The 26,195-nt window shown below is 44.1% G+C and overlaps 1 protein-coding gene across 5 annotated transcripts in view; it reads right to left on the bottom strand.

Moving 5' to 3' along the window:
• LOC128840618 (inter-alpha-trypsin inhibitor heavy chain H4-like) overlaps positions 1-22,647 on the bottom strand; it is a 43,782-nt gene extending 21,135 nt beyond the window's left edge. For all 5 annotated transcript variants that reach the window (XM_054034845.1, XM_054034847.1, XM_054034846.1 and 2 more), the window contains exons 1-12: positions 22,559-22,647; positions 13,296-13,456; positions 12,706-12,810; positions 10,560-10,722; positions 10,348-10,458; positions 9,472-9,600; positions 7,750-7,866; positions 6,044-6,212; positions 4,682-4,807; positions 2,781-2,962; positions 1,494-1,676; positions 512-651 (exon numbers count right to left, since the gene is read on the bottom strand). In XM_054034845.1, the coding sequence (XP_053890820.1) occupies positions 512-651; positions 1,494-1,676; positions 2,781-2,962; positions 4,682-4,807; positions 6,044-6,212; positions 7,750-7,866; positions 9,472-9,600; positions 10,348-10,458; positions 10,560-10,722; positions 12,706-12,810; positions 13,296-13,456; positions 22,559-22,633 (1,661 nt within the window). In that variant the 5' untranslated portion in view covers positions 22,634-22,647. The remainder of the gene's footprint in view (positions 1-511; positions 652-1,493; positions 1,677-2,780; positions 2,963-4,681; positions 4,808-6,043; positions 6,213-7,749; positions 7,867-9,471; positions 9,601-10,347; positions 10,459-10,559; positions 10,723-12,705; positions 12,811-13,295; positions 13,457-22,558) is intronic.
• Between the last annotated feature and the right edge of the window lie 3,548 nt (positions 22,648-26,195).

The raw sequence follows: 26,195 nt of genomic DNA, 5'->3' as shown, positions 1-26,195 counted from the left end.
TCAAACTTTCTCCTAGGGATTTTCTAGTAACTTTAAATATGAGTAGTCCCATTAGAATAACTCAAATATTCATGCCTATACAATTATGCCCATGCTCATGTGTTTGTGTGTCAGGGCCTCTGTAATTACAAGTAAACATACAAGTGGACCTTGAAAATGCATGATTTATGGACATACCTCAATCATTTGCAGTTGGCAACACCTACACTAGATATATACTTGACTGTACTATGGAAGCTCAGTATAGTCCATATAAATAAATACTATAGCATTTCACAATAATAATCCCAAACACAGCAGCATATAACACTGTCAAACTGCAAAGTATTGGATCATTATTATACAGTCCTGAAGTATTCTTTTCACTGGGTATATTTTTTAAGGCTATGTGCAGGAATATTCACACTTTCCTTTCCCATCATGTGAATAAAGAATCTATGGTTTGTTTTTATGAAGAAGTTTATAAATTCATAATACACAACATGAGGATTTTATTAGCTTATTAGCTTACGATTTTTCTAGCAGCTGTTGAATGGTTAAGTAAGCCCACAATCTCTCAATGAAATTTCCAAAAATGTACTTCTGATGTTGAAATACTTTCTCCTTTTCTCTTACATTTGCTTCCTCCTTAAAAATCAGGTTACTAGTATGCTGAGAGAGAGAGAGAGATTGACCCTCAAGAGACAATTTAAAGACAATAATATTTTTAAGTTTCAAGACCTTACCCAGTTCAAAAATAATTTATTTAAAAGATCCTGAAAAGACCAAGCAAAAAAAATTGATGTCAGCTATAGGATACTTTTTCCCCAATGAAATTTCTTAGTGTTTGGATAGCAGGCAGCTGGTTACAATATTTACAATAAAACTGCCCTGCCATATTTAAAGTGCACCAGTGTTAAACTATTTAAATTCAATTAGTTATAATAAGTCAATACATACCATCAGAGAGCTACATTCCGTACTAGATGGGTGTTATCTTATTCTCAGTTTAGCTGCCGGAATTATCAAAAAATCTCACTCTTTACACGATTAATTAAAATGATATTTTAACAAGATATATGCCTCAATGGAATATAACAACTTAGATCTCAAATACCCATGAAATAATTTCTAGTCATAACTGAATAACTTTCAGAAGCTCCAGGAAGACTAAAAGAAGGAACAGCTAATAGGACATAATAGATGCTCTATTTGTGCCACATTAGTGATTACACTATTTAATTATACTCATATCTGACATTTCTTCTTCCCAAGCTATTCTTTATAAATAAACCACTGTTTAGAACATGTGGTGATACTTTATGGACCAACAGAACCTCTCTCTGGTCTGTACATATCAGAAGCAGAGGTGAACATAAAATATATACAAGATATTTTTAATTTTTTTTATTGATGTACAGAAGAGACCATGGAAATTTCAAGAATATGCCCCTTACAGTATATGTACAAATTTCTCTTTGTGTAGAAAACTCTCAGGACTTATAAGTACTTACTGACTGAGCTTGAATTTCCACTGGCAAAACATCAAGTTCATTGTCAATTCTTCCAGCTACCACAATTTCAGAACCATCAAAAAACAGTTTGAAACTGTTCTGAGTTAATTCCAGGATGGAATTTTCTGCATACTGTATTTCAATATCCTTTAATATGGGAGTAGCCACTTCTTGATAAAAGCTCTAGAGAGAGAGAGAGAGACCAAGTGATTGTATAACTAACTGTAAGTAAGTAACCTGTCAAATATTTAAACACATCTCAAAAGACCTGGTGTTTATTTTTCTCTTCCTACAAAACTATATTAGGAACTCCCTTTATACTCTGCCTCGTCTATTATCATATATGACTGGATTTACATTGGATTTGGATTTCCATGGATAGCGACACAGGGAATCTGGTGGATTACCTGTGGCATCACAAATTCTGTTTCACCGGTGTGCTACTTTAATTTCAGAATTTAAGGGTGACTACATTTCACATTCTGACTAGTGATGAGGGGGAACTTCAATAGGCTCCAAGGTTCAGTTCAGATGGGCACATAGAAACACAAATACATATCTGATTCACTTGGAGCTGCATAATGGAAACTTCACAAAATAAGCCTTTTTGGCAAGGGTTAGTGAAGTTATTTTTCTGATCAGACAAGCAATTCCACATAAGCTATATTTCTTATGGTAATCTGGTACTTCAGTATCCATCCAGAACTAAAAAATAAAGGCATATGGAGAGGGGTATGGATCAAACTTTTTCAAACATTTAGAAAACTTTCAGGTCAGTTTATTGGTGAAAGTTTATAGTTGAGCTTGACCAATGTGCTCCTGTGCTGTGTATCAAATTATAGGCTGGATGCCTAGAGTTTTGGATAGTTATCTTTTTTGTTTTAGAAACAGAAATAAATAAAAGTAAAAAATCTGAACCAGGAATCAACATTTCTACAGAATCATTTCTATTAAAGAATGTATCTTTCAGAAACACTAAATGACAGATTTAATCTCTTCACACAAAATTAAAATTTTTCACTCATTTGCCTAGAAGAGATGAGAGAATTTCAAGATTTGGCCCTGTGTATGCCACAAACGTTTTCGTTCACTCTAAAAACTGGCCTTTCATTTGGACACAAAATTTGAGGAGAAAACAGATACAACTTTTTGCTCTCTTTGAGAGCCCACAAAGGTTTTCATTTGTGTTGGTCTCACAGTTAAGAGTTTCATGGCATGCCTTTAGTTGATTTAAATAGGCCAGAGTCACTAGTTAATATGTTTCCTAAATTATTAACAGAACCCTACCTGGAGCTGCAAATCTGAATCAGAGTCCTCGTATATACGACGAGCTATTCCTCCATTATCTAGGGCCATCTTCTCAAGGAACTTGTAACTGACATCAAAACCAAAGCCAAGGCAATAGAGGACATATTTTCCTTTGATAGCCTTCTGTATATTTTGTTGAATTATTTCAACATCTTGAACACCTGTTATTAAAAAAATGAAAATACAGTGTGTGTGAATGAGAGAGAGAGAGAGAGAAAGAAAGAAAGAATATGTGTTTGTGTATATATACAGAGAGAGAGAGGGAGGGAGGGAGGGTTTTTTTTAAATATAGAAAGACAGCAATGAGATGTACTGAAATTTTTGCTTCAAAAGTCTTACAAATAATTCAAAGTGAAACTTTAAAAAAAATAAGTTGTTGAATTCTGCTTAGTTGAGGATGAAAATACCACTCTGCTTTCTCAGCAACTGGGTCTAATTCTCCACCTAATACACTCATGAAACACCTATTACTATTATTCAGATCACTCCAGTTACATACAGTGTTTTACAAAATACATGGGTTAGACAAGACTCTGTCTCAAGGAACTTACAAATTGAGTTGGACAGCTACAATACAAACAATTAAAGATGGAGGCACAGGGATGGAGATGGAAGTCATTAACAGAAATTATACATATATATTTATATATAGAGAAAATAAATTAGCTCATAGGCAATCCAGATGAACTGTGATTTAAAAACTTCATTGGTTCTCTAACTGCCCCCATTTAGCCATCACTGTGGTCACTGGATTGAAGCTTTTCATACAACACGATATTCAAAATCACTAAGGGCCAATCCTGGAACCTCTCCTCATGTGAGCAATCCCATTGATTTAGTGTCACATGATGAGTCAGGAACAGAATTAAGGTCTTCAGATTCCCAGTCTCCTGCTTTAACTACTAGACCAGCACTATCTTAAGTTATGTAGTAATATTATGGGACAAAGGTAATTTCCCCATCTTTTTAATCTTTTAATTTTGTTTTTAGTTAAAAAAAAAGTCATTTGGATTGTGAGAGTTAGTAGACAGGCCTACCACTTATGGGTTTTGCATATACAGGGGTCATGGGTTGACTCTATCTTGCAGTCATTGAAAAGAAGCAGATGCCTCATGCAAAACTTTGAAAATCTTTGTTCAGAAACAATTCTGCTCATTTCAGGGCCCACGATTTCAGTGTTTTCTTTTCTAGTTGCTTAAGGAAATTAGCATGAAAACAGAATATTTTGTTTCTTAAGGACTCATCTGAACTTGGTGCATGTTTCTTACATGTCATAATTGCTTAATTGTGTCATCAGAATTAGCTGTTTAATTACTTTCTCACATCATAATCCCCCCATCTTGTGATATCACAGTGAGTTGCTAATTAAGATCAAAATTCACAAAAGATTACAGAATAAAAGGTACTATTAAAATATACAGTCAGATTTTGGGAAGTGAGGAGAAAGTGTTGTAACCTAAGCCCAAAAGGATGCACACATATAGTACACAAACACAGCACTGATGTGTGCCCATGGTTTACCTTTAAGTATGTTGCCTTCAGGTTTCAACCATACACAGCTAGCCTGCCTCACCTCTCACAGACTGTAAATTGCACAAGGGATTGTGTTTAGATTGTGTTTCTTGTCAAAGGGTTTACGCTCAAACATGCAGATTATTGCCACCATCTCAAGTTCAGCTCTTTCCACGTTCCTTTCATGTATAGTTTGTAGAAGTAGCCTTTCTCCAGATTTTGAGTGGACCAAGAATAGGTGAGAATTTCCATCCCACTTCTGGGCGTGGGTTTTCTAGTATACAGACCATGTACAACAACTACCAGAATGTCAATGTAAAAGATGCATAATTAGGGGAAGGGGAATTGCCTTATTGTGATTAACTTACCAACAGTGGGTTGACCATCTGTCAGCAAAATTATCATGGAAATGCTGTGTGCTTGCAATATCTCAGCATAGTTGGCCTTATCCAGCGTATTTGCTGCAGTCAGTAGGGCATTGTTGATATCTGTTCCTGCAACAGAGAAAATACACACGATTCTACATCTAAAAACAATCAAAAGAACCCAATCAGTTCACCTCAGTTTTAAAGAGGCATTTGACTGGATTTAAAAAAATTATAAAAGGTGGCGAATTTTTAGAGAGAGAGGATGATTTGAGCTTTTAAGTTACTTGGTTTGCTAATGATGGGTTATATTGAATTGTACATTAGTTATTCTGGGGTATTCTGTGAAGAGGAACATAGACAGGGGCCCTTTTTTAGAGTTTCAGCCGATCCATATAAAATAACTACCAGTATCTGTGAGACCAGAATTTAAGAAATGTTACTTGGATTCATTTGAGGAGTCTAAGGATTGTGCTGCTCACTGATGGTCTACATTGATAACAAATGCTGAGGCCTGAACATTCAATCAAGTGTAAAACAAAATTAATAGCAGTAGAATAGAAAGTAAAATAAACTTTTGGGCATCACTGTTCACTAATGGTTATATTAACCTTTTGCCTATAAAATAGAGCTGTATGAGAACTGGAATTTCCATTTTACAGAAAATTCTGTGATTTTCAAATTTGTTTTTTGTTGCAAATCAGAACAAAACATCAATTTTCCAAATTTCCTTTGAAACCAACTTTTTGAAAAATTTCTGTTTCAAGTCAATTGAAATGTTGCATTTAAATTGACTTTATTTTTTAAAATTTTATTATATATTATAATGTTATAGAAAATAAAATATACCTTTAAAAGTTCTTTCAAAATGGAAAATTGAAACATTCCATTCTAATAAGGTGAACCTTATCAAAACAGTTCATTTCAATTATTTTTAAATTAAATATTGTGACCATTTCAATTTTGACATATTGGCCTTTTCTGAGGAAAAATGTTCTACTGGAAAATTTTCAACTAGCTCTATTATAAACAATCACATATATAAAAAGGAAAAACTCCCTTATACCTTACATTTCATAACTATAGTGGGACATCTGTATATGTGCATATAACAGTTTACTTGCCAGTTGATCTTATTAATGTAAACAGTCTTCTTGTCCCTTTTCATCCCTAGTATTTGTTAAAAAATAACTAGTACTTCCTGTTTAAAATTAGTGTGTAAACTCTTTGAGACAGGTATCATATCTTATTTGTTCTGAAAAGTGCCATATAACATAAATTAATAACAACAGTTTGTTCTAGGAGTTATTTCACATATTCTGTGGTGAGTGTCTATGTTTAAAAGTATTTAGATATCATCTTTACCTCCACGAGCCATAACAGTTTTAACATATCTTTTAGCACTTTCCACATTTTGTCCAGTTGCTTGTAACAAAGTATTCTTCCATTCAGTAACCAGGCTATTAAAGGTTATTAAACTAAAATGATCTTCAGGTCTGAGGTCTTCCAAAATCTTCAGGAGGGCATCTCTTGTCTGTTAAAAAGTGGGGGGAAAGTGTATTTTATCAGAATTTGAATTTAAAATGGAGCTGCAGCTTATTAAGATACCTTTATTTTTGCTGCATAGTTTATTTTAAATAATGAGGTTTCTCTTCAGAAGAACGTAACATATTACAAGTACAATATTTGTTTGTGTTATACACCTGAGTGCAAATGTTGTAATTCACTTTGTCAGTGGCTTCAAATTTATAAACTTTGGCTCATATATAGTTGAATAAGGAAGAATCTCTTGATATGTAAATCCAACCCTTAGGACAAGGATACATTAGAGACATAATCTAAACTTTCCTTGTACACATCTAGTTTTGCCAACTCTTGCAATTTTATTGCAAGTCTCATCATATTTGATGTTGTTCTTAACTCCCAGCTGCTGAAATCAAGACACTGCAGGAGAATCTCAGCTTCCATTTTAAAACAATTTCTGATTCCCATGGTTGTGGAAAAATTAAAGCTTGAAAACATGAAGTGAATGAACTTAGTAAAGCTTCAGAAATCAGAAGGCAAATAAAAAGAACCCCAATTTTTTAAAATTGTAATTTTAAGCCAGTTTCATAATTTTAGGGGGTTGACTCATTTTTATTTTTTTTTACTTTTTGGGTTGGCAGTACTGCACAGCTAAACACCAACTTCTGTGACAGTGCCATTATCACTTTATTATGCAAATTGTTCTTCTCTCTGATCATCTTTACAGAAAAAAGCATGGGCCATAACCAGCCCTGGTGTAAATCAGTGAATTTGCACCCACTGTATTTGGTCCTGTGTGTTTATTCACTTGAGTAACGGCTAAAAGGATTGGGTCCTAAAATATGCAAAGCTTACACAACCATTTCAGTAACTTATTCTGGAGAAGGAGGAGAAGAAGGAAGTCACTGTAATACTGTTTGTTTCAAGGACTGGTCACTGAAGCTAGGGTGGAATGGCTTTGAAAATTGGAATATGAGGTGGAGGATCAGGGCATTTGTTAGGACTCCATAGTAACTTTATCTTTCAATTTGAGGCCATTGCAGGTGACTTAATCTTGTAACTGTTACTGATGCAAATACTCTACTGAAGCCCAGTTCTGCTCCCAGTGAAGTCAATGAGTAAAACTTCCACTGGCTTCATTCCACTGTGATCTTATTTGTTCCCACTTTTATTAAAAGAAAACAAAAATACTAAAGCAAAATTTTTCATATGCGAACAACTAAGTTAGAAAGCTAGAACTTTATTAAGATGAGATATCTATAACAACAGCCATGTTAGGAAGGGGTTAAACTTTAAAATTATCAAGTTAATAAAGTTGCATGTGCATATTTCCAAGAGCAAGATGGCTTCTAGCCTCTGAAAATGTTGCATGTCTACAGGAGTAGCATGAGTTTTAAAACTGAACATCACTGTTATTTCCTAGCGTGCTGCTGGTACATGAAGCACCTTTAGAAATTACAGTGGAATCATCAGCTTTTATTTATACAATAGCACAGACACTGTGAATAAATATACAAATGGAATTCTGTATTTAAGAAGTGAGTTACCTGTTCAATTTTTCTGCCTGACATAGAGCCACTTTGATCTACAACAAAGATGACATTTTTGGGAAATGTTGGCATTTCACTAGGTGCAAAGTAATGCACGAAATACCCATTTACGATCTGAAACAGAAAAAAGTTAATACATATAATTTACATCTTGCATTATTGTGACACAGCCACAGGATCAGATCCAACATCCGCTTACTAGTCTTCTAGACAAATCCAAACTGTATTTCCTCAAAATAATTGTTGAAACATAAGTTTTAAAGAAAAACACCACCATCTGTATAGTGTAATTCAAAAGACAATCATATCCTGTTTTCTCTACTACATTCAATGGGACTATGCAATTCTTAAGAAGGGTGCTCTTCCATGATAAACACAATTTTATCAGGACAATTAAGGTCAAACATCTAAGCTTTGTCAAAACAAACTTTTACAAAACCCAACATCAAAAAATAGGTTTCCTTAGACTTCTCTTGCAAAACATTAAAAAAAAAAAAAGATTCGTTTTGAAAGACATAACATTACCCTATGGTGTTTGCAACCTAAATTTTACAGTATCCTGCAAACACAGAATAAACAGAAAATGAAACTGACTAGAAATAAAATTGAAATTGACTAGTCTGTTTTCATTGCCCTGACTTAAAAAAAGCAGAGTAAACAAAACAATAAAAATGATTAAATGTAAATTAAGTTTTTAACATTTTGTATTAATAATCCAAGAGGTTGTTAGCAACACTATTGGGGAGAAGGAAGTGAGTCTTGCTCCAGCAGTGGAGCAAGAAGGACCTAGTTGCCTGGTAGAGACAGGGGTACCTTGGACAGAGCAGTACTGGGAAAGGGCAGGCTGAGCTGGGGAGCCCTGGCCTGGCGACCTCCCAGGCTGAGGTCTTGTGGCAAAGGCCTGAGGAGGTATTAGGGCTGCAGGGAGGCAGCCAGGGCAAAAAAAGGCAGCCGGTCCAACCCCCTTGCCAGTGATGAGTGGCCATTTCAGACTGCAGTTTGCCCCTGAGAGAAGGGGTTAGATGACGACTGGCAGTAGCCACTGAGGCAAGGTGGGTATAGGGGGTTGGGGGCTCCCTGGGGAGGGGAGACCCAGAGTGTGGGGACACTGCCGTGGGGCAGCACCCCAAGGTAAGGGGCACTGTGGTCCGGGAGGGACGCGGGGCCTGATCTGGTGGAGATAAAGGAACTGCAGAGGGACAGGTAAGGACAGGGGAGAAACCGGCCAGAGGAGGGCACTCCTGAGCTGGATGAGCTAATTCCCGGACTGGCCAGCAGGAGGCGCCGCACTGGTGAGTGTCCTGCCCTGTTACAAGGGCATGTGTTGGTCCACAAACTTTTTAAACAGATCTGTTCTTTTATAACAAAAATCTTATTAAAATTGTTTTACAACGTAAATAGAGATAAATGTAGTATATACACAAGTAATTACTGTTTAACAATTGTCTACATCAAATTCAGCTAATCTCATTTACAACAAAGACTGGCAAGTAATCCTTAGGTCTGCCAGCATTTGAAAATCCCCTTTACAGAAAAAGAGCATGATGCAATATAAGACTAATTTGTCAATGGATGGTGCTTTCTGGGTTTACTGATTACCTTCAACTCCACCTCACTCTGGATTGGTGACTACACTTTTTAATTGTACTATAGCACTTTCAGAATCTATCAACCCATGATGATCTCTCTCATTTGCACTTCCAGACGTATATTTGTTACCTGTATATCTCCTGCACTGACACTCCTTTTAACATCGTAACGTATGATAAAGTCTCCATCTAGGAGAGTTTCCTCAAGTTCAGGACTCTTCTTTTGTTGAACTATTGTTGGTTTAAATAAAATATGAGCCTGAAAATTAAACACAAAAGCAACTAAACTAAGATTAATCACAAAAATAAATAGCAACTAACAATAACAGATAAATTTCTATTAGCATTACTTGAAAGGTAGAGAAATATGCCCGTCTGGCCGAAACCTTGAGAGCTAAGGGTTACCAGGTCCAGACACATGCACTGATCATCAGAGCCTTAGGGGCATGCAACCCCAGTAACGAGTGAGTGCTGAGAGAATGCGGAATCAGTCAACGCTACGCTCAGCTGATGTGGCAACTCATGGTGTCGGATGCCATCAGGTGGTCGAGGGACATCTACATAGAACACATAACTGGACATTGGCAATACCAGGAGGAATGAGCTGGAGTGCCGATGAGAAGCGCAGTCAGGAAAGTAACAAATACTTTCCTCATGGATTGTATTTTCTAAATGGACAACCAACCTAATTCTCAATTACTGAGGACAATCTTCACTCATTGATATATTTTGCTTTCCACAACCAAATCTCTGTACAACTTTTCATGAGTGATGTACCCAAATATTCAGATTCTAATATCTAAACTGTATTCTTAAATCTATTCACCTAAATTTGGGTTATTGCTGATTATGTACTCTAGGTATCATGTGACTTTTAAAAACTAACTTTATATTTGTGGATAATCTAAGCACTATACCCAGATGTACAGACACTCTTTTCCCAACCTATGTATTATATAATTTTTTTAACGTTAGCTTTAATATAATTTTCCTGATGATGTTTTACCTTGGTCTCATTCTGCACCTTTGTAAGAGCTTCAGTTAACTCATTTGTCATAAAGGTGCTGTCAGTTTCCAGGAAGTTTATACCCTGGGGTTCAAAGATGTGGACATCAATCTGAAGGAAAGAAGGAAAATAGGTTAGCGTCATTTGGCAGCTGCAGGGCTGCCCAAACAAGGTAGCGCCATTTATTCCTAAAGCCTCTAGGTGTAGCTTACCTGAAAGTGTTTAACAAGCTGCTTGGGTCTGACCTTAAATAACAATTCATACCTCCCCAGCTGTCGCTTCAACAACTCCTCATATATCAGCTCAAAGGTAACCTTACTGTCTGATGCAACGTTGACTGAAACATGAAACTGCTCTAGTTTCCTTCCAGTGGTTCTGAAAATAAGCAAAATTGACATTTAGCTTTTTACTGTGATATTTTCAGGGGATATTGCCAAAGTTTCCATTTGTCTGAGTTAAAGAGTGGTCAAGTGGCACAGCCAAGGAGAGAGAGGTCACTTTATTTAATGTAAATAAGACTTGTTCACATCCCACGGAGAGTTACTTACCATTTCAAAGTTTTTAGTGTACAGTATCTATTCTATATGTAGGAGATGAGTTTAGATTTGTAGTAGAAACCTAGAGGCACTGGTGGTTGGAATTAATGCCAGTGGCGGTAGGATTGAATAACTGGAAGCCTAGACTGAATATTCTCCTCCAGTGCAATGTTGCCTAAAGTTCTGAAGCAGTGTTAGGTCTTGAACCTACAATGGGTTATGCCTGCGCATGCTGTTACACCCCAGTGTAGCCCATAGAGCTTTCTATCCAACCACATTTCTGGGTGGACTATGAATAATTCCCCTTGCTGCACTTATTGCTTAGATCAATTTTAATCTAGTAACTCTTTATTCTGTGTAAGAGACAGGGTTTTTTTTCATTTTGCCATGGATTCGAAACACATTTTGGTGGTATCCATTTTTCACCTGAGTGTTTAGCCAAAATTTAGGGTCCTGCAGGTTGCTTCATTAGGAAGAGAAATTAATGATGGAGCCATGTATTTCTTTGATGCAATCCTGTTTATTTACAAATAATGCACCAAGTCCTTGTTCCTTGAACTCAGGGGGAAATCAAACAGCTGGAGATATTTCCTTTGCTCAACTTTCCAAGCCAGTACTTAGCCTCCAAAAGCTCTCTCTAGGCTTTTTCTTAGGGCTGTGTACCCAGAGCTTGTTTTGCCATCTCCTTGGCGTTCTGCTCATTCTCTGAGGCCATGTCTACACTACCACCTATGTTGGCAAAACTTATGTCACTCCGGGATGTGAATAAAACACTCCCCTGAGTGACATAAGTTTTGCTGGCATAAGTGGAGATGTGCCTAGCTACTGCCACTTGTTGGAGGTAGTTTAATTCTGATGACAGGAGCGGGGCCAGCTCCAGGCACCAGTGCAGCAAGCAGGTGCTTGGGGCGGCCCATGGAAGGGGGCGGCATATCTGGGTCTTCAGTGGCAATTTGGCGGAGGGGCCCTTGGTCACTCTCGGAGGGAAGGACCTGCCATTGAAGAATTCAGAGGTGGTGGTAGAGCTGCCGTCGAAATGCCGCCAATCTGATCGCGGCTTTTTTTTTTTTGCTTTTTTTTTGCCGCTTGGGGTGGCAAAAACGCTGGAGCCAGCCCTGGATAGGAGAGATCTCCCCCATCAGCATAGAGGGCTACATGAGAGATCTTACACTGGTGCAGCTGCATCAGTACAGCTGTGCCACTCTAAGGTCTCTACTGTAGACAGAACCTTAGGCTATGTCTACACTGGCAATTGAGCAACAAAACTTTTGTCATTCAGAGGTGCTAAACCCTTCCCCCTCCAAAAAAGACAAAAGTTTTGCCGCGGCGAGTCTCAGTGTGAATAGTGCGTTGTTGGTAGGAGTGTTCCCCTGTCAACAACGTAAACGCCGCTCGTTGAGGGTGGAAGTATTTTGTTGGCAAAAGTGCCAACAAACAACTGCCCAACTTTTAGCAACACGGCTGTGTCGACATGGCTATTTCACTAAAAGCTGTGTAGTGTAGACAAAGCCTTAGTCTGTTTCTGTGGTGTTTCTTGCTGCTTCACCACGCCCCCCTCCAATCCAATCTCCTGCCTCTGAATTTATCAGATCACAGTAGAACTCCCTCACCTCTGCAGGATTAACTCCTACTCCAGCCCTGCATGTGGCTTTGTTTTGGACAGAGCCCCCTATTCAATTGTTTCAGCTATCTATTCCATAAGGGATCTCAATTGCTTCATACATTTCTTCTGAATGCATTAGTTTCAATGCAGTTTAACCCAATCTATAATATTGAAACTGAAAATCAGAGGAAATAATAGTGAATCAGAACTGCTGCTTACTTGACAAGGCCGGCACTTTGACCATGTGAAACCGCAATGTCATATTGCTCTTGTGCAGATGCTTTCTCCTTTATTGTTCCTGGATATGTTTCTCCATCAATTGACCTAAAATGTTTTAAAATATTAAAACAAAGAGGTGGGCTTTGCTGGTCTGTGGAAGAGGAAGGGGGAATACCGAAAACCACAGGGCATCGGGCACAGGAAGCCCTTACGTCTCACCTCCCTCCAATCATCATAGCTCACTAGGGTGCCATGGTGTCATTGTCTTTGTGCCTACACACTCAGACACCCTTTGATGAGGTTAGAGGTCATGCAGCAGGAATATCAAGCAGCATTGACCTCTTGAAATTTCTGCAATAAAATATGCCATCTTGCAAGGATATAAAAAACCTTGCACAGCAGGCAGGCTAATTTATTGAACATCACTGTATTATATCCAACTTTCATTCTCAACTTTTTCAGTCTGCAGACTACACCTGGTTTTTCCACAATGTTACACTCAGTGTATCATCAGAAAGGTGCACTGATGTTTTAATACACCACAGAGGGAGACCCACATTATTAGTATTAGATGTAGCAGAACAGCCTACATGCTGAAGTTAGTGATGAAAGCTGTCTTAGGTAATTCCACTTCAAAAACAGCCTCCTGGGATTCATTAACCTTGTTGACAAGTCTGCTGGTGATAACTGTATGAGCAAATCGAGATGTAACCGTAGATTCCACATGCAGGCTGTAGATTTCAATGGCATTCTGGAAAAAAAAAAGAAACATCTAAATAGACAGGGTGGTGAAATTCAGCCACCACATAATGAAATGAGGATCAAATAGTGAGGGGTTCAGAGGCTGGTGTAATAGTCAGCTCTCTAGAAGCAGCAGTGGGCTGTCAGCTTCCTGTCTGAGGTAAGAGAGTTGAGACTAATGGAAAAGGCAGACTGATCCTATTTTAAAAGGCAAAACAGAATTAATCATCTGTGGCTTCAACTGAGGATCGCACAAGGTGTCATGCTGATGACCATGATCTCTACAAGATTTTCCACTCAATTTGCAATAACAGTGAGTCCTGTTATTTTCCATTCAAAATCCATGATCAAGCTTGCCCTTTATTCACATCCCCATAATAACCAATTCTATTGTACATAAAACTGTGGCCTGTTCTGCATAAGTTATTCCACAGAGGGCGTTAGCTGAACAGTAAACCATTCTGAAATCTCTTCCCTTCTCGGGTGATTATGATGCTGGACAACTACCTGACCCGACCACTAGTAGAGGACTTGGCTTACAGAATTAGACGCCCTGTTGATGCCCCTTTAAGTATTTGGCCCAGAGAGCCAGACTGTCTTCCTTGTTTTTAATCCTCTCTCTCTCAAGTAGGACTTAGCTGCACATTTTGCAACCCAGTAGCTTTTGGTCACATGTGACGTTTGGCAGGTTAGAGCCCTGTGTGGGCTGTCTTCTCTGTTTGCACAGACAGAAAGTGCCCTTGAAATGCACCTATTTCAAACTATTTAACTCTTTCCAAACCAATAATGGTAAGAAAAAAATTGCTGTTTTACAACTTCAACCCAGCTACCTTAACAGGCTTTCCCTGTGAAAATTTCATCAAGGAGCTCCACTGGGAAATTCTTGGGATGTTATTGTTTTATTAAAGATGTTTTTCCATATGTGATGTGGGGCTGTAGGCTGATCCAAAAGAATTTGTCAGTGTGTGGGTGAGAGTGTTTCCGCAACATGAATGGAAAGATTTAAGTCAGAATTCAGCAGCCACAGCATTTTTTGATAAGCAGAGTCATGATAAGACTGTAAATATAAGTTGAATCACAACCAACAGCATCTTTAAGAGTTAGTAGCAAAATTGCATATAAAATAAAAAGTTTAGTGTCTAAAATGGATGCAGATATATCTTTTTACTTCTCCAAACTGAACCTGCAAATCTTTTAAATTGCTAGTTGATTATTAATTAAAATAATCATTCACCTCTATATTTTGCTCACCAATACATAGCATCCATTTTAAAGCTGTCAGTTTCTTCACAGTCAAGGGCATGTCTTCATGACAAGTTTTAATCACATTTGAACATAATTGTGAACAGTTGAGTTAGATAAGCTTACAGTATGCTGACCACAATTTAGCAGTCAGCCAACATCATAGACCCAGGACATGTTGTGCTCAGCATCCTGTCAGCTATAAAGCAATTCAAAACACCCAGGAATAAATAATGTGTTGCCTCTTGCTGGTTCTATAGCTGTTGCCAGAAATGTGTAGACATCAGCTAAGATAATGGTGTACAAACAAAGATATTTGGCAAGATAAACAACTTCAGAATATTTATAGGATGGAGGAGGAAGCAATGTGATTGGCGAATTAAGATTTCAATCCACACTGTTATGGGACAATGACTAGTAACGATCATGCTATCATCTAGAAAGTACATCATGTATATCAACAAATTAAATTGTGATGAATTAACTCACTGTTGTCATAAACAGACTACAAATTGTGCCTGTACCCCTGTTTGCTCCACCTAACAGCAAAGGGTTAAAAACTTTCCCCTGCACTGCCCTCCTGCCCCCCATAGATTGCCTGAAGTGCTGCCACTGAATTCAAAGAATAAGCCAAACTAAGTGTAATCCAGGAGGTATTGGCCGCGTTGCCCACAACATTTTGGCACCTGAGGCGGGGAGCTAAAATTATGCCTCCATGCCCCCTCGCTTAGGCCAAAGCTTTGAAAGGTCTCAATTCTGCCTTCTTCCTGTTCTACTCCTCTCATGGTACTGCTCTGCTACCTACCCCAATAAACAGGGCCGGCTCCAGGCACCAGCATTCCAAGCAGGTGCTTGGGGCGGCAATCTGCAAGGGGCGGTAGTCCGTGTGTTTTTGCCGCCCCAAGCAGCGCGCCGAATTGCCGCCGCGGATGGCGGAGGCAGTCCATGTGCTGTTAGGGCGGTACACGCGTTTCCGTGGCGGCGGCAATTCGGCAGCAGCTTCTATGTTCAGCTGCCCGCAGCGGCAATTCAGCGGCTTCTGTCTTCTGGCTGAAGACAGAAGATGCTGCCGAATTGTCACCGCTGTGGAAACGTGTGTGCCGCCCTAACGGCACACGGATTGCCCCCGCTGTCCGCAGTGGCAATTCGGCGCGCTGCTTGGGGCAACCAAAATAGTAGAGCCGGCCCTGCCAATAAAGGAGAACAACTTAAAATGCCTTGTTCAAAAATTTTAAGTAACACTTAACTTTCAAACGCCTGAACAGCAAATGTAACTTTTCTTGTCTGCATAGTAAACACTGGCATTTTTATCTGTTTGAATAATCAAAGTGGTGCTTTCCGTGCCTTCTTGGTTGCAAAGATTTGAACTCTTCCTGAAGGTCCACAGTCTGGGCCAGCTCATGCTCTATTGAGATGGTTGCAAGGCTGACCAGCCTCTCCTGTGTCATTGTGGAGCGTAGATGTGTTTTTATTAACTTCAGCTTGGAGAAGCTGCATTCTCCACTGGCAACTGTTACAGGAAGTGTTAGAAGTATGCGCAGAGCAACAAAAGCATTTGGAAAGAGGGTGGTCATCTTATATTCCAGAACAGCCTTTGGAGTTGATCCTGCTGAAATGTATCTTGAAAGGGCTTTCAGTTCATCACGTAAATCACTTGCATCAATATCGCGCATGTCATCATGTGTCAACACTATCTCCAGTGCCCTGCATTGCTCGTGTAGGTCTTCTTCAGGTATAGTGAGGAGTTTTGGAATATCATACAACATCCCAAATATACTGCTGTGTTCCTTGAGCTGTGTGAAACGTTCTTCAACTGACTGTATTACACGATCTAGCACCTGGTTAAAGAATTCAACTTTGAATTGTTGTTTGGGGTCTCTTATGGGATTATCCCATGCCTCATAATCAAAATGTCTTCTTCTTCGGTGACTCTTGAAGGGGTGGGAAAATAGCTTCAGTGTGAAGTTCCTCTGCCAACTTCTGTGCACTCTTCAGAACATTTTGAAATCTCTCATCTGACCGGTCAGAGTGTAGGTATGACTTTGCTTTGTCCAGTTGTTCCATTGCTCCAGATATATCAAGGTCAACACCTTGGAGTCTCTTGCTTACAACATTTATTTCAAACAGTATGTCATGCCACAACACTAAGCCACACAGAAATTTGAAGTTATGGATGTTTCTGGTAACTCCATTTCTCTCTGCCACTATTCTCCCACAAACAGTTCCTGTCATAGCATTATCCTCCATAATGGCAACTATTGCATCATCTATCTTCCCAATTTGGTGTCTGATAGGCTTTATCGCCTCCACTCAACTTTCCCATTGTGTGGCACTCAGTGGTTTCAGTGTCAGGGAGGATGTTCCCAGATGTCGCTTCAAAATTTGCCATCGATGAGTTGATGCAGAGAAAAATACATAGATGCTTTGAATTACATTAAAAAATTCAGCAGCCTCACTAGAAGCTGATGCTGCATCACTGACCACCAAGTTCAATGAATGAGAACTGCATGGGACAAAAAAAGCTTGAGGGTTTAACTCTCAGATCTGTGTTTGCACTCCTCTGTTCTTTCCTCTCATGTTGGCACCATTATCGTAGCTCTGACCTCTCATGTCAGCTATCGCAATTCCTGTATCTTCCAGCTTTTTAAGAAGCACATTTGTCATACCAGCTCCTGTAGTATCATCAATGTCAATAAATTCTAGAAAATGCTCTCTGACAGTCACCATTGCAGGGACATTTTCACTAGGTTCTGTTGTTATTACAAAACGCACCATTAAAGTCATTTGTTCCATATGGCTGATGTTGGGTGTGCAGTCCAAAATAACAGAGTAATATCTTGCTGACTTCCGATCTGTCACAATCTTCTGTTTGACTTTTGTTGCCAGTAACTGTATGATCTCATTTTGAATTGTTTTTCCAAGGTAGTGGTGTGTGTACATTTCTTGGGTGGTGACTCTTTTTAGATGCTTCTGGAGCATAGCATCAAACTCAGCCATCAGCTCCACAATTTTAAGGAAGTTTCCATTGTTTGGCACAAACAGCTGATCTGAAGTGCCACGCAGGCTAGGTTTTGGGTAGCAAGCATTCTCACAACGGCAATGAGCTTTTTCAGAACATTTTGCCAGTAAAGAGACTCTGATGCAATCTTCTCTTGATGCTGATCATCTATGGTGGCCTTTAACCTTAGTCTCATCTTTCCATCTATGGAATGCTCTCTGGTGATTTGCTGCCTTCTCATGGTATGCCAGATTTCTACCCAGATTTTTCCAGTCCTTTGTTCCTGTAGAACCCAATGTGGCTAGAACAGTAGACTAGAAGAGTTTGCAACAAAAACAGTATGCAGCATTCTGGGTTTTTGAGTACATAAGCCATGGCCTCTCCACTTTATCACCATTGGGGATTTCATGGCAGTAACATGTTGGATGGAAACTTCTATTTCCATTGTCTTTGGGGAACATGAAGTTTTTCACTTGCTGTGGCCCAGGCAGTACAAGGAAGTCCCTCAGGCTACTGCTCAAGTGGGTCCACAGTCCTGGATCATCTAGACTTAAGGAACTAAACTCAGCAGCAGCTGTTTCTTGCGCCTCCACCACACTATTCTCTGATCTACACTTTTCTTCAGGAATGTGCATGGTTACATCCATTTGAGATGGAGATATGGATGCGGCAGTAGTTGCCAGGTCTCCTGCACTCTGACTAACTGGAAGATCAGGCATCTCCTCACCACTCACATCCTCACTGGGGCGGGAAGGCTCACCGTGAACATTTGTGTCTATGTATCTCAGGAGAGCTCCTTCCTGCTTAGATAGAAAAGCTTCCTTTGCTTGCTTTCTTTTTCTGAATGCTGCCCCAGAGGGGCGTTTTCTTCTTTCACTCATGACTGCTGTTCTGTACCAGCTATAGCGGCTCTCAACACTCAGTTGAAGAGGACAAATAAGCAGGCTGGTAGCAGGGCCTGAGTGAGGGAAGATATCAGCGTCTTAAGGGCCTAACTGGCTCCGACTACTTCAGTTGACTGCCTGTTCTCCTCAAGTGGGTTCAGGGAAGCAGCAGGAAACAGGAAGCTCTCTGAGTAGCTGGTGTTAATCAGTCCAGGCTCCTGGGGGTGCTAGAGAGGTACATAAGAGGCTCCTCCTCCTCTCTCTCCCTGCAGCTACTGCTGCTTTCTGTTATTCCCTTTCACCGTTTCTCCTGTCTGCCTGTTATGTGTCTTGTGCCCTCCTTCCCAGGGCCGGCTTTAGGCCGATTCAGACGATTCGGCTGAATTGGGCCCCGCGCCAAGAGGGCCCCGCGCTGCAGCTGTTCACCCCACCCCCAGCTCACTTCCCCCTCCTCCCCTCCCCTGCACGCCCCGCCCCCTCCCCTGCTTCCCACGAATCTCTGATTCGCGGGAAGTCTGAGACTAAGCAGCAGGGGCGGGCCGGCCGGCAGCACAAGGTAAGCTGGGGTGGGGGCGGGAGAAGGGCTCCGGGGAGGCGCGGCCCGTTCCCGCAGGCCCCAGCACGGCCCCCGTGGCCCGGCTCCGGCCCGGTCCCCGCGGCTCGGGCCCCCCCATCCCCCCCCGCGGCGCGGCTCGGGGCCCCCCCGGCCCCCCCGGCGGTGCGGCTGGACTCGGGGCCCCCCGGCCCCCCTGCGGCGCGGCGTGGCTTGGCTCCGGGCCCCCCGGCCCCCCTGCGGCGCGGCACGGCTGGGCTCGGGTCCCCCCCGGCCCCCCTGCGGCGCGGCACGGCTGGGCTCGGGTCCCCCCCGGCCCCCCTGCGGCGCGGCACGGCTCGGCTCGGGTCCCCCCCGGCCCCCCGGCGGCGCGGCTCGGCTCGGCTCGGGTCCCCCCCGGCGGCGCGGCTCGGCGCCCCCCGGCCCCCCTGCGGCGCGGCTGGACTCGGGGCCCCCCGGCCCCCCTGCGGCGCGGCTGGGCTCGGGTCCCCCCCGGACCCCCCCGGCGGCGCGGCTCGGCTCGGGTCCCCCCCGGCCCCCCGGCGGCGCGGCTCGGCTCGGGGCCCCCCCGGCGGCGCGGCTCGGCTCGGGGCCCCCCTGCGGCGCGGCTGGACTCGGGGCCCCCCGGCCCCCCTGCGGCGCGGCTGGACTCGGGGCCCCCCGGCCCCCCTGCGGCGCGGCTGGGCTCGGGGCCCCCCGGCCCCCCTGCGGCGCGGCTGGGCTCGGGGCCCCCCGGCCCCCCTGCGGCGCGGCTGGGCTCGGGGCCCCCCCGGACCCCCCCCGGCGGCGCGGCTCGGCTCGGGGCCCCCCCGGCCACCCCTGGCGGCGCGGGGCCCCCCCGGCCCCCCTGGCGGCGCGGGGCCCCCCCGGCCCCCCCCGGCGCGGCTCAGGTCCTGGGGGCGGGGCTTGCAGCAAGCCCCGCCCCCAGGAATCGGGCCCCGCTCTTGCTAAAGCCGGCCCTGCTCCTTCCTCCAGCACAGCACTCCACCATCTCTGTGCATCTAGAGCAGAGAGAAGACATGCACCGGCAGCAGACACAATTTTCTACACTCTGGGTCCTAGTGGCGCCCCCCCCCACAGTCTGGTACCTGAGGCGGACGCCTCAGTTCGCCTCATGGTAAGGCCAGCCCTGGGTATTGGACAGTGTTCCAAGCCATCTTCATGAAAAACATGACAGTCAAATAAAAACATATGAGACAATTATGAAAAAAATCACAGGTATATCTCTCCTCTTTCTCTCTCTTTTGGCTGCTGGATATTACCTTTTGTTTCACTGTTGTCCTGTCCCTTAACCTCTGTGGTCCCTAAATTAAAGCAAGTGTTGTGTCAATATGAAGGACCACCCAAGCAAGGGGGGTCCAAATAATTGTATTTAGCAAATACATACAACATGCAAGGCCCAGCTGTGTATACACACTGTTGCTCTGGCTAGCTTCTGGAAGACAGTGAGCACCACTAGAGGGCTCAAACCTTTTAAAGAATTAACAATCCTATCACTACACCAGTGGTTCTCAACCTTTCCAGACTACTTGTACCCCTTTGTAGGAGTCTGATTTGTCTTGAGTACCCCAAATTTCACCTCACTTAAAAACTACTTGCTTACAAATCAGAAATAAAAATACAAAAGTGTCACAGTACACTATTACTGAAAAATTGCTTACCTTCTCATTTTTACCATATAATTATAAAATAAATTGATTGGAATATAAATATTGTACTTACATTTCAGTGTGATACTTGAGCCTGTTTTTCACTTTTGAGCCTGTCTGAAGGCCAAGCCCCAGGCAGTGGGACTGATGCATGTAACTTAGCTTTGCATGGGCCCCTGTGATGTGCGGCCCTGGCAATTGCCCTGCTTGCTGGCCCTGCACTTGCGATCCCCTAAACCCATCCCATGACACCCCTGGGCTGCAACACCCATGAGAAACATTGATCTAGATGAGTTAAATACCCCCTGGAAGACCTCTGCACACCTCCAGGGGTACACCTACCCCTGGTTGAGACCCACTGCACTACACCATCATTGCAACAACTACTGCTCATAAGTACTGTCTTAATTCACAGTCAGTGACAGAGAGATCTAAATGGAACACCACACTGAGGAGAGCAGCTGCTGTGAGATGGTCACAGTTCTCAAATGCTGAGGCCCTTGGCTTCTTGCCTTGCTGCTCACTTGAAGCAAATTCCACCTGTTACTCTTCACAGAAATCAGAGTTACTGTGGCAAAACAAAATAGTCAGTTGCCCCAATGCGCACACAACCTGTTATAGAGTCATGTCAAAGAAAGGAAGGAGCAGGGTGGAGCTCTGCTGTGCCAATCCTCAGATGGTGTATGGACCACCACAATGGGCATAAATTAGCAGAGATTCTCAACCTATTTACCATTGTGGGCCACACCCAATACTACCTCTGTGGCCCTGAGGATGTCACATAGGCCGCAGCTGTGTGCTGATTGGGCTGCAAGTGGCCCATGGGCCACAGGTTGAGAACCTCTCAATTAGAGCAATCCCAAGACTGCTCTAACTCATACCACAGCCAGCACACAGACTGGCCCACAGAACCAGGGTGCTGGTCAGACCACCTCCCTTTGCCCTCCATTCAATGAATCTCACATGCAGAAGAGAATTTAGCCAGTGTCTACCAGAAGGCATCATTAGAGAGCAATTCCTGAACTTTTTTTTACTCCCTCCAGCCACAAGGCTAAGAACATCACCCCCTCTGCAATGTTCCCTGATACCTAGCATCCCAGGAAGCAGAAGGGCAACTTTCACAACCACACCTTCTTTTTTAAAAGCAACCATCAATACAGCATGTTGTGCACTCCACAGGAAAATTGTTTTATAACCATTTGTGAGATTTTCCAATGTTAGGAGTTCATTTTATCATCAGAAATAAAGAACAAACATTTAAACATGTTTTCTAAAATTTATCTTACTTTTAATTAGTCCATTTACCCCACCCTTTGATATATTTGTGACTTTACATTAAACACATTTTCAGCTTCAAAGTAATAAAAGAAACGAATTGCCTTCCTCCTTCACATCCCATGGAAACTAATTATTTCCTCTAAAGAAGCTAGCAATTTAATGGGCCAAATTCAGCCCTGATGTAAGCAGTTGCAACTCCATTGAACTTACTCCACAAGACCCAATAGGTCTCCCTCCAAGACTGGTCACACAAATTGATATTTAACATTTCCAGGGAAAAATGTGATCAGACAAATCTGTAAATCCTTTAATTCCTACTTACATTTCAACAGACCAGAAGAAAGTCCTTGTCACACCACAGTGTATATGTGTACACAGTGTGGCTAATGGTTCCAACATAAATGAGCTGCATTACATGACTGAAAACTGAAAATTCATTCATCACTTACATTCTGTTGAAAAGTTAGACCAGCTCACACATGCTCTCAGTAACAAACAAACTAAATACCTTGTGATCAGTATTTTCTGCTAATACTATAAGTGAGGAAATGACCAGCAGTGCGACAAGTGCTTGCTCTTCCATTTTGGAAACACCAGATCTCAAAATGAAAACCTATTTACTAGATTTAGTTAATGAATAACTAGTATCTGGGTTATGTAGAAATTCTCGGAAGACCGTAAACCTAATATTTACACAATAAACACTGTAAATAACTCGGATCATTAAAAGCATCTTTTCCTAATGGATTTTTTGTTTGGAAGTATTATGATCCTAACATTTCTTTTATGGGACCCATACATCTAGGGGCCACATTTAACAGGTTCCAGTATATTACCTGCTCAAACTTAGCTTTCAAACTGTCTATTAATATCATAGAACTTACACACATATATGGTATCAAAAGGTGACTGCATCTTTTTGTGTGCCTGGATATGTGAAATTGTTATAACCCTTTGCACTTCTATAGCACCTTTCCTTTAAAGGGTCTCAAAACATTTCAGAAATAAGGCATACCACACATGTAGGAGGTTAACGAAATAGTAGGCCATTATTTTTACAGATAAGCTGAGACAACAAAGAAAAAATAACTTGTCAGAGGTCATACAGTATGTCATTAGTAGCGCTAGGAATACAACCAGGAGTCATAACTAACCACTAGTTCTTCATTGAGTGCTTGTTCATGTCCATTCTAATCAGGTGTATGCGCGCGCACGTGCACAGTAGCCAGAAGCAGGGCCGGCTCCAGGCACCAGCCGACCAAGCATGTGCTTGGGGCGGCACCTTGGGGCAGGGCGGCCCTCGATTTTTTATTTTATTTTATTTTATTTTGTATTCGGCAGCGCGGCGCTCGGAGCAGGGGCGGGGGCTTTGGGCGGCGTGGTGCTGGGAGGGCGGGGCTTTGGGCAGCGCGGTGCTCGGAGGGGGGGCAGGCGCTTTGGGTGGCGCAGTGCTCAGAGGGGGGCGGGGGCTTTGGGCAGCGCTCGGAGGGAGGGAGGGGCTTAGGGCAGTGTGGTGCTTGGGGGCGGGGTCTTGGGGGAGTGGGGTCTGGCGCGGTGCGGCGCTCGGAAGGGGGGCGGGGGCTTCAGGCGGTGCGGCGCTTGGAGGGGGGCGGGGCTTCAGGCGGCACGGGGCTGGGGGCGCGGGGCTTCGGGCGGTGTGGCGCTGGGGGAGGCGGGGATTTCGGCAGTGCTCGTGGGAGGTGGGTGGGTACGGCAGGGCGGCTCTCTTCTTTTTTGCCTGGGGAAGCAAAAAAGTTAGAGCCGGCCCTGGCCAGAAGATTTTTGCCCTAGCAGCATTCTTTAGATCGGCCTGTGTGCTCCCTGGAGTTGCTCCTTCATGGTGCTCAATATAGAGCCCTGCTGACCCACCACCCCCTCAGTTCCTTCTTACCGTCAGTGACGGTTAGCTGGAACGCCCCATAGCCCTTGCTTAGCAAGCGCTTTTATCTCCGTTATTGTACATATTTCTTCATGGCTAAGGGCATGCCAAAGAGTGACCCCGATGCTTCTTATTTAAGGTGTCTAGGGGAAGGTCACCAAAAGGACCGGTGTAGGATCTGCCACAAATTCCATCCCAGAACTATAAAAGAAAGGGAACAGCGGCTTAAGGTTTTCCTAATGGAGGCAGCTCTTCACCCCCACTCAGATCCGGGGTCAGGGGATCCCGTACCCAGCATGTCCTCGTCAACATGGAGTGCCCGGGCACTGTCATCTTGGGAACCGGTGCCGAGAAAGGACTCCTCCCGAGATGCTCGGCACCAGTGTGGCTCCTCCCGAGGCCAATCAGCAGCCAGGCACCGGTCTCAGTTGCTGGTGCCTCAGAAGAAAAAGAAGCCAGAGAGGGAGCGTTCTCTCCCAGCCAAATCTAAGGAGCTGATGGCTGTGAGATCCCAGTAGAGCCACAGCACCAGGTCCCCGGGCAGGGCTGCAGCGACTCCTGCCCAGGCAAGGCAGTTAATTTCTGGCCCAGAGCACTCACTGGACCCTACTGGCAGCAACTGCCACTCTCCTCGACACTGGAGACTTTTGAGGCGGCTCAAGACTTGCTATGTCTCACAGCTCCGTTCTCATCCCCTAGGACAGAGGATGCTCCGTCTCCGTCTGCACTACTGTGACCCCAGGTACAATCAAGAGGGAAGCCAGTGATGATGTCCCGGCGCTCTTCTTCTCCACGGCACCCTCTGGCACCGGCACCTCCGGAGAGAGAGCCCAGTCAGTCCCTGAGTTCCCGACAATTGGTGCCCCGAGGCTTGGCTCCTCCATGGTCTTCCTTTTCAAAGACTTCGGAGTTGGAGTAAGACTCTTACCGCTCCGATAAGAGCAGGAACAGGAGGTCCAGGTCAGTGTGAGACACAGGGCCAGTGCAACCATTTAGGCAAACTAGGTGGCCGTTTAGGGCGCCTAGTGGTTGGGGGTGCCTAAAAGCCTGCTCAGGCGAGGAGGTGGAGTGGAGGTGAGCTGGGGTGAGGGGGGTGCGGGGAGGGCCGCCCACAGTAACAGGGGGGCACACAGGGGAATCACTCCCTGACCCAGATCACCTCCACTCTGCCTCCTCTGCTGAGCACACAGCCCTCGCTCTAAGTCTCCTCCAATCGGCGCCGCAAGCCTGCGAGGGGAGGAGAATTAGATCGGCGCCGGCATGCTCAGCAGAGGAGGCGGAGCTGAGGTGAGCTGGGCCGGGCTCCCCAGGCAGGGTTAGCTGCTGCGGCGGGGGTCTCCCCAGGCGGGGTTAGCTGCCGCAAAGGGAGGGGGCTCCCCGGGCGGGGTTAGCTGTCGCAGAGCAGGGGCTCCCCAGGCAGGGTTAGCTTTTGTGGGGAGTCTCCCCAGGCGGGGTTAGCTGCTGTGGAGGCGGGTTACCCGGGCGGGGTTAGCTTCCACGGAGGGGAGGTAGCTGCTGTGGGGTTGGGGGTGGTGGGCTTCCCAGGTGGGGAGCTGGGTTAGCTGGAGGGGTAGGGGGGCAAGGTGGAAGTTTCACCTAGGGCGCGAAACTTCCTTGCACCAGGCCTGGTGAGAGAGACGGGCTTTCCTGGTGCCATGGCTGCTGCAGTGGCAGAACCCATCTCAGTGGCCCTTCTGGACTCCCTGGGCCTTTCACCAGAACCAGGGAAGGAGCCAAGGATCCCGCTCAGCAGCGACTTTGATTGCTTCGGCCACCTTTATTCCACCGGCTGAGCAACCAGCCACTGAACCACCACTACCGATGTCGAAGCCATTGGCTGCGGCACTGTCGCCAGCACTGGCTTCGGGACCAGCTTCGGCACCAGCTTTGGCTTCAGTGGCACCGCTATTACTGGCGCTGGCTCCCGCACCACCAACAGAACCGACAGCGGCGCCGATGCTGACATTGGCACCGAGTTCAGTGCTGACAGCCACAGCACCAAGCACAGCATCATACGCATTGGCACCTGCCTGGGATTCCCCAAGAGTCACAGGACCTCTTGGGTGCAGATGGCAGAGTGCAGTTGCCATGCTGTGGGGCTTCCTCCTTGTCACCAGATGAGGGTCTGGCGGGCACCGCCATAGCTCCAGCATTCAAAGACAATCGGATGTTGCAGAAAAACAACCTTTCGAAGGTGTGATCGAGGACGATGCACCAGAGCAAGAACTGGATCTACCCTGCCTTACCCTTTCGTCCCGACTATCCC

This window comes from Malaclemys terrapin, chromosome 7 (genome assembly GCF_027887155.1).
Source record: "Malaclemys terrapin pileata isolate rMalTer1 chromosome 7, rMalTer1.hap1, whole genome shotgun sequence".
In the NCBI taxonomy this organism is placed as follows: domain Eukaryota; kingdom Metazoa; phylum Chordata; order Testudines; family Emydidae; genus Malaclemys; species Malaclemys terrapin.
The sequence above is the reverse complement of the archived record's forward strand: the minus strand, read 5'-3'. Positions and strand labels throughout refer to the sequence as shown.